General features: G+C 36.9%; 1 protein-coding gene across 2 annotated transcripts in view; it reads right to left on the reverse strand.

Annotated features, from left to right (window-relative positions):
• The window catches only part of RNF17 (ring finger protein 17), a 101,602-nt gene that overhangs the window by 5,750 nt on the left and 76,693 nt on the right, over positions 1–19,159 (reverse strand). For both annotated transcript variants that reach the window (XM_076009640.1, XM_076009639.1), the window contains exons 26-32: positions 17,727–17,890; positions 12,427–12,546; positions 10,722–10,802; positions 8,776–8,901; positions 7,068–7,124; positions 4,958–5,074; positions 3,203–3,371 (exon numbers count right to left, since the gene is read on the reverse strand). In XM_076009640.1, the coding sequence (XP_075865755.1) occupies positions 3,203–3,371; positions 4,958–5,074; positions 7,068–7,124; positions 8,776–8,901; positions 10,722–10,802; positions 12,427–12,546; positions 17,727–17,890 (834 nt within the window). The remainder of the gene's footprint in view (positions 1–3,202; positions 3,372–4,957; positions 5,075–7,067; positions 7,125–8,775; positions 8,902–10,721; positions 10,803–12,426; positions 12,547–17,726; positions 17,891–19,159) is intronic.

A 19,159-nucleotide genomic window follows, 5' to 3' on the forward strand; every position in this document is an offset into this window, starting at 1 on the left:
GAGCTAGGATTACAGGCGTGAGCCACCGCGCCCGGCCCTATCAAAACATTTTTTAAACAGAAAAGTACAAAGAAGGATACACGACAAACATATGTTCATCATCCAGAAATAAACACTGAACTGTTGGCCTTATGTTAACTTTTCCTCCTTTTGTTTATATGTTATAAATCTTTCTTCACTAATTCCTAAGGATTAAGCTTCGGAGAAAGGCACATCTCCCATTCTTGAGTTCCTAGTTCTCCTACCCTCTGGGACTCAGCTCATCCTGCCACTGCCCCACTTCCTATTCTCCCCCAACCGCTTTCAGTTTGGCCATCACCTTGTGTATAGGATGCTATGGTTTCTGCTGTTCCTGCCTTCAGTTCTGTCCTCCAATCCATCCTTTGTAAGACCACTAGTATTTTTAAAAATCCAATTAATCACCCTCGTTTACTAGTCTTCAGTGGTGTAGTAGCTGCCTGCAATATCTAGTCCTCAGCATCGCAGTTTGCAGGCTCCTTCGGTTGTTTGTTCTCCCAAACAACCCCTACACATCTCCTCAATGATTTACCTAAACATAATTAAAGCCTTGGTGCCTCTATTTTAGCTCATGGTTGTCCCCCCATCCAGAATGTTCTCCTGAGCCTTTTTTATGACATCTCTTCTTTCAAAGCTCAGTGGCAACATAACTTTTATAAAGCCCTGATTACTAACTACTGATCATTGCTTTCTCTGTGATCCACAGCATTGTGGCTACTCCTTTAACATGAGCTGTTCTTTCCATACTGTGCTTGGTCAATGTCTCTTCTCTGCTAGACCACCTGTTCTTGAGTGCAGACCTTTGTCTGTATTCCTAACATGGTACCTGGTACAAGCATGTGCTCAGTAAAAAGTGTGCTAATGAGTACTAGGCTTGAGTAAAACTGGAAAAATCAGTACAGTATGTACTTCCCTTCTCTTAGTACATGTTTAGATCTCAGAGTATATGGCATGTGCCTCAGTTTCCCATCTTCTCTACATCCTCCCTTATGTCCTCACATACCTTCTTTTACATAATTCTACAAAGAGGAATCTAGTTGTGGGTAAGGGGCATTGAAATACGAAATGACTAATGTACACAGATTTTCATTTCAAATGATTTTTATCAGAGATTTATAAAAAATTTGAGTATATAAAGAAAGTCATAAAGAATCTCATCTAGCAGAGCAGTTCTGCATAGCAAGCAACTAAATCACTTAATCGGTACTAACTTTTATCATTTCCAGCCTTATAAACATGGCTGAAGTTTCATCTTCTCAAATAGAACTTTAAAACAAAAACCAAAAAAACTAGTTGTCATCGTAACCCATGAAAATAACTCCTTCAATAAAAATTCCTTATTCAAATGTAACTATTCAATAGACACTTGCCTTTAAATCAACTTGACCATACGCATACTTAAAAAATTTTTATTGAATTATAAAATACCTACAAAAAATATATAATTATAGATAGCTGCATGAATTATATCACATTATGCACAGATTGTGGGCTTTCCTTTGAGATAGGAACACAATGAAGGAATTGTTTCTTCCTGACTATAAATCTGAGTGTACAAAAGAAATCATGAGTTTATTCTTTCACTCATTTGGTATTTATGAGCACCTACTTATGCCAGGTGCCCTTCTAATTGCTGTTGACATGAAAAGTCGTGTGCTCACAGCACTACTTAGAAAAACAGAGTAAGAAGGGAGGGAGGTGGTGGAGGTACAGGGAGGCAGTGCTACTGTACTTAGTGAGGTCAGGGAAGACCTTCGAAAGGCACAGCGAAACTGCCAGTCTGGAAGAAGAAGATTCTAGGCAAAGGGAACAGCAAGGGCTATTTATCAGCTAAAAGTCAGTCACAGCCAATTAAAATCTCATTGAATAGAATCAGGTGAGACATTAGGCTGATGTGTTTTTTTCCTCTGCTAAGATATCTTCTGATATGTACAAAACAGCAAGCATATTTCAGTTAACCAGCTTGTCAGAAAAGGAAAAAGATAAAAAAAAACAATTAAAAAAAATAGAAAAGAGAAAAAAAAAAAAAACAAAAAACAAAAAACAAAAAAAACCAGCAAGCATAAATAATCTCTATGTATCATATGTTGCACTAACTAGATACATTTTCCTCATAGGAGAATCACATACATTTAATAAAGATGGGAAGAATGTATTGAAAAGAAAAAAAAACAGTAAGAATTTGACCTATTTTGACAAAAACAGACATCATCTTATGTGGTTTGTAATTAAAATGATTGCCATTAAGTTCTGGATGAAAACTCTCTTAATTTCAGCTACTGGTAAAACCTCAAGCTTAGAAAATCATTTGTATGCAATATTCCAACATACCCTGATTTTTGGAAGTGAAAATTTGCCAGGGGAGTCACTTAAGAGAAGTTCTCCTTTTAATCTAGAAAATGGGAAAGAGATCATCTACAAGGTATCTTGAGGAGTCAAAGAAATCATGCACATGAAGTATTTTCCTCAGAAAATATCAACTGACATTAGAAATAGCCCAAACTCATCAGCCCATTAAAACAAAAAAGTTTTATTAAGAATCTTATTTCAGGAAAGTAGTATGGAGATACCTCAAAGAACTAAAAGTAGACCTACCATTTGATTTAGCAATTCCACTACTGGGTATTTACCCAAAGGAAAAAAAGACACTTTATAAAAAAAAGACACTTGCACTTGAATATTTACAGCAGCACAATTCACAATTGCAAAGATGTGAAATCAACCCAAGTTTGGTTGAAATTGATGATTTTCATTTTATCAATACATGAGAGGATTAATCAAATGTGGTATATGTATACCATGGAGTATTACTCAGCCATAAAAAATGGTGGACTAATACCTTTTGTAACAACCTGGATGCAACTGGAGACCATTCCCCTTAGTGAAGTATGGCAAGAATGGAAAAACAAACATGTTCTCACTAGTAAACTAGAACTAATAGAACAACACTCATGTGCACATATAGTAGTAAAATTCAATGAAAATGAAGCAGGAGGGAGGGGGAGGAAGGGATGGGTAAATGCACACCTAACAGGTACAGGTACAATGCACACTAAGTGGGTGACGGACACACTTGTAACTTTGACTCAAACTGTATAAAAGCAATTCATGTAACCAAAATGTTTGTACCCCTGTAATAGTCTGAAAAAAAAATCTCATTTTATTCAAAAAGTAATACATATACCTGTTCTAAAATCTGTCAGAGGAGGAAACATCTTTACATTCTTATTGCACCTCCGAAGCGCTTCATCAAGACTCTCGGATTCCGACTCCCAGCTGACTCCACTATCATCTGTGTCACTCTGCTGGTTATACTGATTACAATTTTCTACAGAATCAAGGCAAATATACACCTAAGTGGAGGGAAGGAAACGAAAAAAACGTTCAAATTCTGTAATTTCTAGTATTCATTGATGTGGACAAATTATCACGGCACACAGCCTCCAAGGACAGCCCCGGGGATCACTGCTTCCTGATGCTCACCCCGAGTCCCTCCCATGTTCTTCCACACCCATCTTGTGGGCAGGAGAACATGACCGAGGTGATGGTGCGTGACTGCTGGAGACCTGATTATAAGAGACATGGCTTCTGTGTTGGTGGCACTCTGCCAGGGACTATGCAGCCCAGGACGCTGCGGCCATGCTGTGAGCAGACAGCCAGAGATGCCCGGGCATGGGCACGGCACTGAGGCCTCCAGGCGGCCTCATGTGAGTGAGTCTTTTGGGAAGTGGCTTCTGCAGTCCCCCATCAACATCTTGTCTGCAACTTCATGAGAGATCCTGCGCTAGAGGACTTAAGCAGCTCCCAGATTCCTGACCCTCATTTGTATTGTTTTAAGCTGCCCAGCTTGGGGTAACTTGTTACGCAGCAAATAACCAACACAAGCATTATAAAAACCAACAAAAGCTGTTTATTGCCATGCCTTCTGATGAAATCAGATGGCAGATCCTTTCCTTGCCTACAAGAGAACAGCTTACGGTGTGAAAGGCTGAAGCAGCTGCTGATGCTACTTATCATTTCTTCTTCTCTTTCTGTTACCCAAAGGTATGCCACTGAATTTTCTTTAGTGTATTTATTCAATCATTCAATCAATACTCATCATGTCCCTACTATTTGTCAGGCACTATCCTATTCTGGGGATATATCCATGAATAACATAGACTGTCTTCACGGAGTTATATTCCAAGAGGCAGACAACAAACGTAACAAGCAAGGAAGCAGCATGGAAAGACAAGGCAGGGTGAGAAGCAGGAAGAGGTAAGGGGAATGAGATGTTCAAGATTTCACAGGTAGAAACAGTTTCACCTTAAAAATCTAAATATTTGCCATAAACATAACATTGAATAAAGCAACACAATACTGGGAACCCATTAGCTGCTTAAGAAATACTTGCTGGGCTGGGCCTGGTGGCTCACACCTGTAATTCTAGCACTCTGGGAGGCCGAGGTGGGAGGACTACTCGAGGTCTGGAGTTCAAGACCCGCCTCAGCAAGAGCGAGACCCTGTCTCTATTAAAAATAGAAAGAAATTAGCTGGACAAGTAAAAATATATAGAAAAAATTAGCTGGGCATGGTGGCACATGCCTGTAGTCCCAGCTACTCGGGAGGCTGAGGTAGGATTGCTTGAGCCCAGGAGTTTGAGGTTGCTGTGAGCTAGGCTGACGCACGGCACTCTAGCCTGGGCAACAGAGTGAGACTGTCTCCAAAAAAAAAAAGAGGGGAGGGGAGGGGAGGGGAGGGGAGGGGAGGGGAGGGGAGGGGAGGGGAGAAAAGAAATACTTACTGTAAATATGAACATCTGAAGAGGACATTATAGGGTAGAACTAACTAGAGGTCATCAATTTTCAATTATTTAATCAGGAATATGGAGAAGTGGTTTAATAAGACCAAGACAGCTTGTTATATTTTTAATTACCAACTAATCATTCAGATTACATACTTCACTGGGTGAGACAACATGCTTAACTTGCACAGCATAGAGTTCTTCTGAGGGAGGCAGAGCTGAAGACAAATATGGTGGTAAGACAGGAGTCTCTGTTTCAGACAAAAGCAATTCCTAAAACACCACAAATAAATTCAAATTTCAGGATGGCAATTATAAAAATCTACTACATTATAAAAGTTCATTATGGTGCCAATTTACTTTCAATTACCAGAAAGCAAGCTCTTTTAAATACTGAACACCACAAAATGATTTTGTTGCAGTAGGATCAAAATGTGAAGATAAACAAAGATTTTTATATTCTTTTATCCCCCAATTAAAAAGTGTTTTGTGCAAAAATGCATGAATGTGTATAGAGTTACATATATTTACAAACACACACATTCTAGAAGAATGGTTAATAAATGGTTAAGAGAGTAATTGCTACTAACGAGTAGGACTGGGATGTTTGAGGCACAGAATGGGGAACATATCCTTTTTTAATATATTTTTTGGTATTTAAGATTAAGTACTTTATAATATAATGTAATAAAAACTAATGTATGAAATGCTAACAGAAGATTTAAGTTAAAATTATCAAAAAGGTGTGCTCTATAAAAGAATACAAAGTTATGTGATTCCCAAAAGGATCACAACCTAGCAGCTGTTAAAAGCAAATACAAATGAAAACATGGGTGTACACTTTTAATACTAGCAATATATTTTTAAAATATTCTTTTTAGTCTTAAAGAATATGGTAGTTAAGAAGTAAAACCATCATATTCAAATTTTTAGGTTAATTTGTTACTACTTAACATTTCCAATCTAGTGGCTAATCAAAAAACAAAAAAATACTTGAATCTAGGAAAGTTCAGCAAAAAGTGATTGTCCACTGTTGAATTTTACTAATTTGTTACAAAGCATTATAATAAGCACTTTACAATAAGCATACATTATTTTCATGATTATCATTCACAGGAACAAAAATCTAATAAACTATAAAGTTTTATTCATTAAAACTCTTTGTGCACCAAAAAGCACAAGAGACAAAAGAAAAAAACATACACTGGAGTTCATGAAAATTAAAAACTTTGGTGCTTAAAAGGACACTGTCAAGAAAGTGAAAAGACAACCTACAGAATGGGAGAAAATATTTGCAATCATATCTGAAAAGGGACTTGCATATAGACTATATAAAGAATTCTTATAACTCAACAATAAAGAGATAAATAATCCAACTATAAGTAAACAGGAAGAGATTTCTCCAAAGAAAATATACAAATGGCCAATAAGCCATGTGAAAAGATGCTCAATATTGCTAATCATCAGGCAAATGCATATTAAAACCACAATGATACACCACTTCACACATATCCTAGGATGGCTAGAGATTCAGACTACAATGGTGACCTGGTGAGGTGGGATCCTCACACACTACTGGCACAAATGCAATGTGGTGCGGCCACTCTGGAAAAGCCTTTGCAATTCCTTAGAATGTTAAACACAGTTACCGTAAGACTCAGTAATTCCACTCCTAGACATATGCCCCAGAGAAGGGAAAACATACACGTCTGCATACAAACTTGTACATGATAAGCATTACTCACAATCACAAAAAGGTGGAAACAACCCATCTGTCCATCAACAGATCAGTGGATAAACAAAATATATCCACACAATGTAATTCTGTCAATGAAAGGTCTCAAGTACTAACACATACTACAACATGCATGGACCTTGAAACCACCATGCTAAGTGAAAAGGCAGTGACAAAGGACCACGTTATCTGATTCCATTTAAATGAACTGTCCAGGATAGGCAAATCCAGAGAGATGGAAGATTAAGTGGTTGCCACGAAGCCGGGGAAGAGAAGAATGGGGAACGACTGCTGTTGGTACAGAGTTTCTTTCCGGGGTGATGGTATGTTCTGGAATTAGACAGTGGTGATGGTTGCAAAACTCAGTGAATGCTAAAAACCATCAAATTATACATTTTAAAAAAGTGAATTCTATGGTAAGAAAGTCTCAAGCTGTTATATAAAAAAACTTTTACTTCCTGTCCTGTATAATAAGATCCTTTATATTGATGAAGTATCCAAAGTTTCTAAAATATTTGGATTGCTACTTACCTCAAACCTTATTTCCCATTCTTCCTCCTCATACTTTTTATTGTAATCTGTTGGTTTCTGAAATAATATAGTATTATTAATGAGTAAAACCACCTTTAACTATATAACATTGTTTTAAGGCACTTTCATATTTCATCCCCACAAAACCTGGGTACATGTCTTTGTTGGCATTGATTTAGTTATTTCAGATTAACTACAAGAAACTCTATAATGTTCTGAGTAATCTTACTATCTTAATTTTTCAACAATAAGAATCCTCAAAAATCCAGCCTGGGCAACACAGTGAGACCTCATCTCTACAAAAAAAGAAAAAAAAATTAGCTGGGTGTGGTGGCTTGTGTCGATAGTCTCACTATACGTAAGAGGCTGAGGCAGGAGGACCGCTTGAGCTCAGGACTTCGACGTTATAGTGAACTAGGACTGGGCCACTGCATTCCAGCCTAGGTGACAGAGGGAGACCCTATCTCTTAAAAAAGAAAAGAATAATCAAAATTATGCCAAGACATGTCAATGGTAATTAGTTTATAAAAGAGCTCTTACCTTTCCCTATAAAATGTTCACAGTTAAAAGTACAACTGGAAGGGAGAGACTAATCTTTATAAAACCAGCTTAATGACCTTTTACACACACACACACGCACACACGTCTCTGCTTTAAAGAAAAGGCTGGCAGTGAGGATTATAGGTACAAAGTAATATCATAGTTTCTATTTGAAAGAAGAAAGTAGTTTTCTATATTGAACAGAACACTCAATGGTTGTGTAATGTCACCAAAATGAACATTTAAAAACAAGACAAGGCAGCCCAGCATGAGTGGCTGATGCCTATAATCCTTTGGGAGGCCAAGGTAGGAGCATCACTTGAGCCCAGGAGTTTGAGACCAGGCTGAGAAGAGTGAGACACCATCTCTATAAAAAATAGAAAAATTAGTGGGGTGTGGTGGCACACGCTTGTAGTCCCAGCTACTTGGGAGGGCTGAGGTGGGAGGATCACTTGAGCCCAGGAGTTTGAAGTTGCTGTGAGCTATGATGACGCCACAGCACTCCAGCCCAGGCAACAGAGCAAGACTTTGTCTTAAAAAACAAACAAACAAAACCAAGAAAAATACCCCTAACAAATTGTAACTCTAGACGTAAATATCTTAACATAAAATGTTAATGATGCATACCCTATTCCTATAGAAGATTTACAGCAGCTTGAAATATGAAACCATATCCATAGCAGGCTAATTATCTTTTAAAAAATATTAAACACAGAAGAAGCACCAGGCAGTTGGAATGGGTCATTTAGGAAAGCTAAGCTCAAAATGTGGCTCTGAGTTTCCTTTGAGAAATTTTGTAATATATGGCTTTTCTGTCAAGTAAAAGGAAAAAACATTTCATCTGGGGAAAAAATCCTGGTATTGAATTCTATTAAAGATTTTATAATCTGCACCCCTGTATTCAAACAACGCTAGATAACTAGGTTTGAAGGTACAGAATCACTAATTCAGTCTTAATGTAATTTAAGGCTTTTTCAGGACATTTACAAAGCATGCTATACAATGTATTTCTTTCTCTATAGAGAATTTACAAGTCCTCTAGACTCTCTTAATAGATCAGATATATAGAATCATATTTAAGACTTTAGGTGTAAGACAGAATGTGACACCTTTAATCAGAATTTATTTTTCTATAGTTTAGATTTTTATAAAAAAATAGTTCACTTACTTCTTTCAATATCTCCTCAGAATGTTCAGAAGTACAATATTTATAGTGTGCCATGAAGTAAGAAAGTGACATTCCACCAAAATAAAGATGAACAGATAATTTCTCCCAGGGATTTTTTGGTAATTCCTATTTAAGTTCAATAAAGAAGATTATTATTATAAAAATAAACTCTATTTGATGACTAAAATTTTATAGTCACCCAATATGAATTTAGGCTTCTAACAATCACAGCATTATCAGACTTTCTGACTAATGACTCATTTCATAGAATTTTCTTCCTGGTATAGGTGAAAAAATGAAGTTTCATTAAAAATCCAAAAATGGCAGGACTTAGAAGAAATTAATAGTCTAAAACAGGCATCATATGCCATCTTTAAAACTCTGAATAAAGTCCATTTACAATTACTGCCTATCAAATGTGTCCAGAACTGATAAGCTGGCCGGAGGGAATTTCTCTCCACTGGCCACACCTGTGTCCAAACCCACCTTCTCAACGAGTGGCAGTCGCTGCCCCCAGCGGCGCTCCTGTCTACCTGCAGTCCCGGCTTCTGCCAGCATGTCCCCTCCCCTCTCCCCGCTGTGTGCCCTGTTCCTGCCCCGTGCTCTTGGCACTCTTCTCGAGCACCTGCATGGTCTGTCCTCTGGCCATTTTAAGGTCTTGACTCAAATGCCACCTGCACAGGGATGTCTGCCCCGACTCCGTGTTTAAAATGGAACTTCCTCCCTTCCCACCAGCCTTTCCTACTTAGTTTTTCTTCCTAGCACTCATCACTAATATTCCCATAGTGTATGTATTTATTTGCTTTCTGCTTCCCACCATTACAATGGAAGCTGCAGGAGGGCCGCGGGGTCCAGCTGCTCAGCCCAGAACAGAGTAGCGGGTGTGGGGCCGGGGCAGGCGTCCGTCCGCGTTAGTGGCTCTGACAAACCCAGCAGCCTCTGCTGTATAACAAATTACTCTTCTGCCTACATTAATTAAGCTAAGCAGCAGAGAAAGCTATTTGGACAAACTAAAAAATCTCAATCTCTACTTCAGTGACCTGCCACAACCTGCCCATGTAACTAGGGAGGGGCTCTTGGCACTAACACACACCGCTTTCTTATTTAACAGGGTCTGTGCCTCTTTTAAAGTCTTCATCACTCTATCCTCACTTTTTAACACAGAAATGCTTTCCTGACCATTTGTATACTTTCCCACTCTAGAGTCCTCAAACGCAGCAGGCCGACCTCATTCACTCACTGCTCAGAACGCCCACCAGGCCCTGCCAACTGACCCTGCCTCTCCTGCATCTTATGCACGGTTGCTCCTCCTCACAAACCGCCACTCGTCCAGTCAAGCAGACACACCGCTTCCTACAAATGTCTCCCTGTGCCTTTGTGCACTTCATCTCCCCAGTCAGGAGAACTTGGCCATCTTTTCTTTAAGGAACACCTCAATTCTCACTGTCTGTAAATTCCCATCACACTTACTCTTTTTACCAATCACTTGGCTCTCGGCATGTTGCTGTGTCGTGTGAATTTTTTAGGTTTATGTCTTGTTTCACTCACTAGATAAGGTCTTTGAGGAAGGGATCATGGCAGGCTCTCTGAATTACCTTCATCTACCACAGTGCTACATGCACAGCACCATCCAAATACTGCCACCAGTATTCATGAACATATCCAACAATTTAACACTCCCTCTGAATTAAAATAAGTTGTTAATAAAAAATCTTCCAAATTACTGACTTTAATGGTTATGAAAATTCTCAGGAACTTATTTAAAATTAGGTTTATTTAAAATAAGCCTAGGAACCAAAGTTCTTTTCAGTTAATGAGTAATTTACATTCACACAAGAATACATATACCATTGTTTATCATCAAAAATATCCTTCAAATTATGTTAATTATAACATTTTATGGAAAATAATTTAAACCAACTAAATATGCTTTAAAAACAAATTACCATAATATGTATTTCCACCTCTCTCTTTGAAAGCAGTTCCTGAAGAAGTTCTATTGCATCTGGTTGCCAGACATTCCCAACCTATTTGGGATTAATAAACTCAGATTTTTTTATACTTTCACAAAATAAGACAAATCAGGAGCAAATTAAGATACACAAAAGTAGACATAAACAAGCAATACTAGGCAGTAGTGTAAAATACACAGTTTTAGGCCGAGTGCAGTGGCTCATGCCTATAATCCTAGCATTGTGGGAGGCTGAGGTGGGAGGATCCTTTGAGCTCAAGAGTTTGAGACCAGCCTGAGCAAGAGCGAGACCCCGTCTCTACTAAAAATAGAAAAAATTAGCTGGGCATGGTGCCACATGCCTATAGTCCCAGCTACTCTGGAGGCTGGGGCAGGAGGATCGCTCGAGCCCAGGAGTTTGTGGTTGCTGTGAGCTAGGCTGATACCACAGCACTCTAGCTGGGGCAGCAGAGTGAAACTCTGTCTCCAAAAAAAAAACAAAAAAAAAAACCCCACAGTTTTCAGAGAGTATCATGGGTATGTGGTAAAAATAATCTTAAACAAATATATCTATATTTTTTTGAAACACAGTCTCATTCTGTTACCCTGGGTAGAGTGCAGTGATATCATCACAGCTTACTGCAACCTCAAACTCTTAGTCTCAAGTGATCCTACTGCTGCAGCCTCTCTACTCTAGTAGCTGGGACTACAAGTGACCACCACCATGCCTGGCTCATTTTTTTCTACTTTTAGTAGAGACAGGGTCTTGCTCTTGTTCAGGTTGGTTTCGAATTCCTGACCTCAAGCAATCCTCCTGCCTTGGCCTCCCAGAATGCTAGGATTACAGGCGTGAGCCACCATACCCAGCCTTAAATGAACAATTTGACTGAGCAGCTTCCTATAGTACTCACTTATAACATTTTATGCTTTAAAAATATAAACCTACATTAAAAACAGAACATCAATCACATTTAAAACTTTAAAAAAAGACCAATATACCACTGTAGTGCTTCTATAAGGCCTATAATACATATTCATTAAGAAGCAGTGACTGTTATATTTTTATGTGTTAAGAGGGTTACATGGCAAGGAAGTGAGGCTTCCTGCCAAGAGCGATGTGAGTGAGCCTTCTGAAGTGGACCCTCCATCCCCAATCCTGCAGATGACTGTACTGCTGGTGGACACTTTGCTTAAAGTACCATGAGGGACTCCTTGTCAAAACCACTCAGCTAAGCCACTCCCACTCCCTAAGCAGAAATCCCTCACAGAAATTGTATGAAATAATGAAAGTTTATTTTAGACCACTAATTCTTAGCTTAATTTGTTATGCAGCAAGAGATAATAAGCTACTCTTTTATCTGATTTTACCTTTAAAATTTATTGTAATTTCATTTGATAAAGAAACAAATTTTTACAATCTTATGCCTTCCTATCTATGACCATATTACATCTCTTCATTTATTCAGATGTTTTAGATCCTTCAGTATAATTTTGTAGTTTTCTTCATAAAGGCTCTTTAACTGTCTTATTAAACTTATTTGTAGGTATTTTATTGTTATACCTATTATTTTTGTTACAACTGAGATTTTACTCTACATTCTAAACATTAAATTAATAAATTCTAAAAATTTATAATTTTAATTCTAGAAATTAATAAAAATATTTAAAATTAATCATCCCACAAATGATTACATACTCACAGGTATAGTATTATATAGCTGACAAGGAATACAAAACTGGGGTATATCAGGATATAGCAAAATAGGGTAAAGATGACACTGTGGAATCTTCTCAGTGAATCCATGATCTAAATATTGTACCTGAAACAGGCCAAATAAAATGTATAGTTAAAATTTATAACTAAAATCTAGAGGACAGAGGTATTTCCTGGTATTAAAAAAAGATCCTATAAAGATAACCGAATTTGGATTTGAAAAAACCTTCCAGAAAAAAAGCAACACTGTATTTATTCCCTTATCCTATGGTGTATCAAACCTCAATGTATAAAGGTTTTATTAACCTATAAATCAAAACTTTTTTTAAACTAGGTCTTATTAGATTTACAAATTCAGGAGCAACTGCTTTTTGAAATGCTTTATTTAATTCTGACAATTCAATTTCTAAATTGTCTTAAGAAGAAGGAATACCAACAAGTTATTTTCTGCCCCAATGAAAGGAAATGAACATATCACTGTTTAATTAAGATTTCTTGGCATTTTAAAAAATAAAAAAGAATTGAATAAAAAATATTTGAGTATATCACAGGTAGTTAGGTTGTTATGGTTTCATGAAATGTTTCTTAATGTAGATCACAGGATAAACTATAAAAGATACCAGGTTAAGAAATAAAAACATTGTATACACTTGAAATGTAAAAGGTATTTTTCCTATGGAAAAAATAGGAAACAATAAGAAAAAGTAGGAAAAAATAAAAGGCAATGATTAAACTCTCAAACTACTTTTAATCAAGTTAAAATAAACAGATATTTAGATAGCATAAGAAATTTTTATAAAAGTTCACCATCTTTTTTATTTGGATTTCACATATGTAAAGTTTATGAAGTGTGATAACTTGATGAAAACTGAGTTTCAGTTTGCCTCTGTATTAAGGAAGAAAAGGGCAGCAGTTATCTGAACTCAAACATATGTGAAAACTGATGCATTTGCATATAAACACATGAATCTCTAAGTATCCAGATGCTTAAGTATTCATCCCAAAATCTGAAACTATTTTAATTTTATTAAAGACATTAAAAGTTTACAGTCCAGCAGAAAAAGCACAACACTTAGAATTGGAAGTTCAGAATCAGACGCTTGGATGTGAACACCAGTATCACTATCCACTGAGAAGGTGACTGTAGCAGGTCACTGAAGCTAAATTGTAATTTTTTTTATTAGTAAAATGGTAATCATAATCTATGTCTAGGATAGCTGTAAACAAATTATAAAATATGAACCACATATATGAAAGAACCTCAAAAACCTCAAGTACTATGTACTTGTCAGGTATCATTGTCAAACACAAGCACTGAATATCTGATAAAGTACTTCATCAGTTTCACTGGTTTACTTAGTAAATACAATGTCAATGGAGGTTTTCCATCTATATTTGTGTGTGTGTGTGTATATATATACACACACACATATATATACACACATACTTTTTAAAGCACGTAGCTATTTTTCATTATTTTTTTACAATTTCAAAATATTACAGGGGTATAAATGTTTTCAGTTATATGGATTGCTTTGTTATGCTTGAGTTGGGGTATAAGTGTGCCCATCACTGGATAGTGTTCTTATTGTACTCATCAGGCAGGTTTTCACCCAACCCCTCCTCTCCCCTCCCCCTGCTTGACTTCCACTGACTTTTACTTCCCTTTTTGTACATGTGTGCTCATCAGTTTAATAGCAAGTACATGTGGTGTTTGTTTTTGTATTCTTTAGATATTCCACTTGGGATAATGGTCTCCAGGTCCACCCAAATTGTTGTAAAAGGCATTAAGTCATCCTTCTTCATGGCTGAGTAGTATTCCATAGTATACATATACCACACTTTGTTAATCCACTCATGAATTGAGGGGCACTTGGGCTGATTCTGCATTTTTGCAATTGTGAATTGTGCTGCGGTAAATGTTCGAGTGCAGGTGTATTTTTGATAAAATGACTTTTCATTTGAATAAATACCCAGTAGTGGGACTGGTAGATCAAATGATAGGTCTATTTTCAATTCTTTGAGGAATCTCTATACTGTTTTGCACCGAAGTTGTACTATTATATAATTTGCAGTCCCACCAACAGTGTGTAAGTGTTCCTTTTCACTTTGCATCCATGCCAGTATCTATTGTTTTTGGACTTTTTAATAAAAGCCATTCTAACAAGGGTAAAGTGATATCTCACTGTGGTTTTAATTTGCATTTCCCTGATAATTAGTGACATTGAGCATTTTTTCATGTTTACTGGCCACTTGTCTATCTTCTTTTGAAAAGCTTCTGTTCATGTCTTTTGCCTACTTTTTAAATGGGGTTATTTATTATTATTTTTTTTTCTTGCTGATTTGCCCGAGTTCCTTGTTGATTCTGGTTATTAGCCCTTTATCAGATACATTGCTTGAAAATATTTTTTCCTATTCTGTAGGTTGTCTATTTGCTCTGTTGATTATTTCCTTAGCTGTGCAGAAGCATTTTAATTTAATCAAGCCCCATTTATTTTTGTTGTTGTTTTGATGGCCATTTGGGGTCTGCTTCATAAATTCTTTGCCTAAGCTGATATCTAGGAGAGTTTTTCCAACATTTTCTTCTAGCATTCTTATAGTTTCATGGTTTACATTTAAATCTTTTACCCACCTTGAATTGATTTTTGTGAGTGGTGAGAGATATGAATCCTGTTTCATTCTTCTCCATGTGGCTATCGAATTCTCCCAGCACCATTTATTGAATAGCGATTCTTTTCCCCAGTGTATATTGTTGTCTGCTTTATCAAAGATCAGCTGGATGTAGATGGTTTTATATCTGGGTTCTTTGTTCTGTTCCATTCATTGGTTTATGTCTCTAATTTTGTGCTAATACTATGCTGTTTTGGTTACTATAGCCTTGTAGTATTGTTTGAAGTCTGGTAATGTGATGCCTCCAGATTTGTTCTTTTTGCTTAAGATTACTTGTCTATTTGGCCTCTTTTCAGATTCCAAACAATGTGTATAATTATTTTTTCTAGATCTATAAAATATGATGTTGGTATTTTGATGGGGATTGATATGAATCTGTAAATCACTTTGGGCAGTATGGACATTTTAACAATGTTGATTCTATAGATTCATGAGCATGATATGTTCTTCCATTTGTTTGTGTCTTCCACAATTTCCTTCCTCAGTGTTTCGTAGTTCCCTTTCACATCCTTGGTCAAGTATATTCCTAGGTGTTGTATTTTCTTTGTGGCTACTGTGAATGGTACTTGACTTTACTTAACTTTGACTCTCAGCTTGACTGTTATTGGTGTATAGGAATGCTACTGATTTGTGTACACTGATTTTGTAACCTGAGACTTTGCTGAATTTATTTACCAATTCCAGGAGTCACTTGGTGGAGTCTTTGGAGTTTTCTAGATATAAGATCATATTGTCAGCAAAAAGTGATAGAGTTTGACCTCCTCTTTCCTGATTTGGATACCCTTTCTTCTTTTTTTTTGGAGACAGAGTCTTGCTCTGGTGCCTGGGCTACAGTGCCATGGCACCAGCCTAGCTCACAGCAACCTCAAACTCCTGGGCTCAAGCAATCCTCCTGCCTTAGCCTCCTGAGTAGCTGGGTCTACAGGCACATGCCACCATGACCAGCTAATCTTTTTCTATTTTTAGTAGAGATGGGGTCTCACTCTTGGCTCAAGCTGGTCTCAAACTTCTGACCTCAAACTATCCTCCCGCCTCAGCCTCCCAGAGTACTAGGATTACAGGCGTGAGCCACTGCGCCCAGCCCCCTTTATTTCTTTTGCCTGATTGCTCTTACCAGGACTTCCAGTACTATGCTGAATAGAAGTGGTGACAGTGGGCACTCTTGTTGTATTCCAGTTCTTAAAGGGAATCCTTTCAACTTTTCCCCATTTAGTATGATATTGGCTGTGGGTTTGTCATATATGGTTTTTATAATTTTATGTGGCTGTATAAAAGCCAAATGTGGCTTTTATAATTTTGAGATATCTTCCTCCTATGCCTAGTTTGTTGAGGGTTTGTATCATGAAAGGGTGCTGCATTTTTTCAAATGCTTTTTCTGTATCTATTGAGATGATCCTATGGTCTTTGTTTTTGCTTTTGTTTATTGTGGTGAATCACATTTATGGATTTCTGTATGTTGAACCATCCTTGCATCCCTGGGATGAAGCCCACTTGGTCAAGGTGGATTATTTTTTTTGATGTTCTATTGAATTCATTTTGCTAGTGTTTTATTGAGTATTTTTGCATCTATATTCATACGGGATATTGATCTGTAGTTTTCTTTTATTGTTGTGTCCTTTCCTGGCTTTGGTATCAAGGTGATACTGGTTTTTATAGAATGAGTTGGGGAAGATTCTCTCCTTCTCAATGTTATGGAATAATTTCCTGAGTATGGGTACCAGTTCTTCTTTGTAGGTCTGGTAAAATCAGCCGTGAATCCATCTGGTCCAGGGCTTTTTTTTGTTGTTGGAAGCTTTTTTATTACTGCTTCAATCTCATTGCTTGTTATTGGTCTGTTCAGGAGTTCTATTTCTTACTCATTGAAACTTGGGAGGTTGTGTCTCCAGAAATCTGTCCATTTCCTCTATGTTTTCGAGTTTATGTGCATAGAGGTTTTCATAGTATTCACAGATGATACTTTGTATTTCTGTGGTATTAGTTGTAAAATCTTTTTCATTTTGGATTGAGCTTATTTGGGTCCTTCCTCTTCTATTTCTAGTTAATCTAGCAAGAGGTCTATCAATTTTGTTTATATTTTCAAAGAACCAACTTTTTGTTTCATTGATCTTTTGTACTGATTTTTGTTTTCCATTTCATTTAGTTTTGCTCTGAGCTTAGTTATTTCTTTTCCTCTGCTGGCTTTGAGTTTAGTTTGCTCTTCATTTTCTAGTAGATTTTGAACAAAAATTGAGTGCTATGTCATTATTCTGGAAAGGTAAATTATCCCTTAGTCTGAAAGATCATCTGGGCCATAAACAAATTTGCTAAGGAGGTATATAACATATTGGAAAACAAATAAGGGCTACCAAGTATAACTAAGTGGTCCATCCATTAAGGTACCAGTGATCAAATCCCTATCTGAAAATTTTTTTTGGTTATTGAGGTTACTAAATATATTTGAAAATAAAAGAAAGATTCTTACTACAAATAGAAGTGTAATGTAGGTGACTAATCTTCCTACACAATTAAATTCATCAAAAAACATTTTAATTAAATTTTCATATATTCAGACTCAAAAGATCACTTAATGCTGTAGCATTTAGCCTGAGAATAGCCACAAAAGAATGTCAGACTCACCTTGATCATGCCTCCTACAACTTCCATCACCTTGCCTCGATACCACACAGTATCGGATCCTCTTACTGCACAGGCTTCTCCCTTTTTCCAGAAATAAGGCTCCAAAAGACCAAGGCATTTTAAATTACACTGAATTTCATTCATCATTTTTACTAGCTCACATTCTGGAAAAAATATTAAAGACAGAAAGCATTTAGGAAAAATCCCCTATCACTTTTCTATAAGAAATCATCACTAATCTTTAATAACTTCATAATTTAGGTAATATAAAGAACTAAAAACCAGTCCCATAGGACTTTCATAAAAATCTGTATGTTTCAAAACATACTACTAACAGAATAATTATTCTGATCTTTGATTGTTATAATTATTTTTTTAAGAGATGAAGGCCTCCCTGTCATCCTGGCTAAAGTGCAGTGGTGCAATCTAGTTCACTGCAACCTCCAACTCCTGGGCTCAAGCAATCCTCCTGCCCTCAGCCTCCTGGGTAGCTGGGACTACAGGCATGTGGCACCATGCCTGACTAATTTTTTTTATTAGAGGTCTCACTACGGTACTTGGGCTAGTTTCAAATTCTTCACCTCAAGCAGTCGTTCTGTGTGAGCCTCTTTAGTTGCTGGGATTACAAGCATGAGCCACCACACCTGGCACTGATCTTTGATTATATTTTGAGAGTACAAACATCATAAAGAACTCTAAACACATGCCAGATGGCCTAATATAAAAGAACTACCAAATAAGATGTCATTATGGCAGCACACCTAAGTAAAACAGAACATAAATTGTGTATTACTTAATGCTTAGATACAGTATAACACTGGGGCTATAAAATTAAAATTAAAATTTTGAATTTTGCTTTAACTGCCAATTGACCCATTATTTCCTCAGTAAATACATATCCTCATAACTGATACACAGAAGGCAATTCTGGAATCTGTTCCCATCCCAGTCCTACAGCTTTAGTTGTGTGAGGTTGGATAAGTCCCTTACCTCCATAAGCTTCAGTTTATTCTTCTGTAAACTGGGTATTAATAGCATCTACCTGCATTATTAGCATTGCAGGAGGGTTATATGAAAGCATCAAGCACACTGCCTGACATAGCAGTTTGCCAGTGTGAGCAATGACTATTTTATACATGTCAAAGCTTCTGGTTAAGTAGTATTAGTACAGGTTTCAAACACTGTTCATTTCTTCCAGAACAATTAATTGCACAAATTTGTCTTTCAAATCAAAAAATGTTATTTAGGCATCAATAAATGACAGAAAAACTTCAGTAAATTCATAGCTACCCTTATCTGTGGGTGGACTTACTAGGGAGCTAATAGCACTTAAGCCCTGTGAGTGCTAGAGTTACAGATATTCTTCCATGCCCAGAAAGCATGTGCACATAAGCCTAAGGAGAACACAGGAAGGATCTGAATATTCTCAAAAG

Source organism: Microcebus murinus, chromosome 13 (assembly GCF_040939455.1).
Source record: "Microcebus murinus isolate Inina chromosome 13, M.murinus_Inina_mat1.0, whole genome shotgun sequence".
Lineage (NCBI taxonomy): Eukaryota > Metazoa > Chordata > Mammalia > Primates > Cheirogaleidae > Microcebus > Microcebus murinus.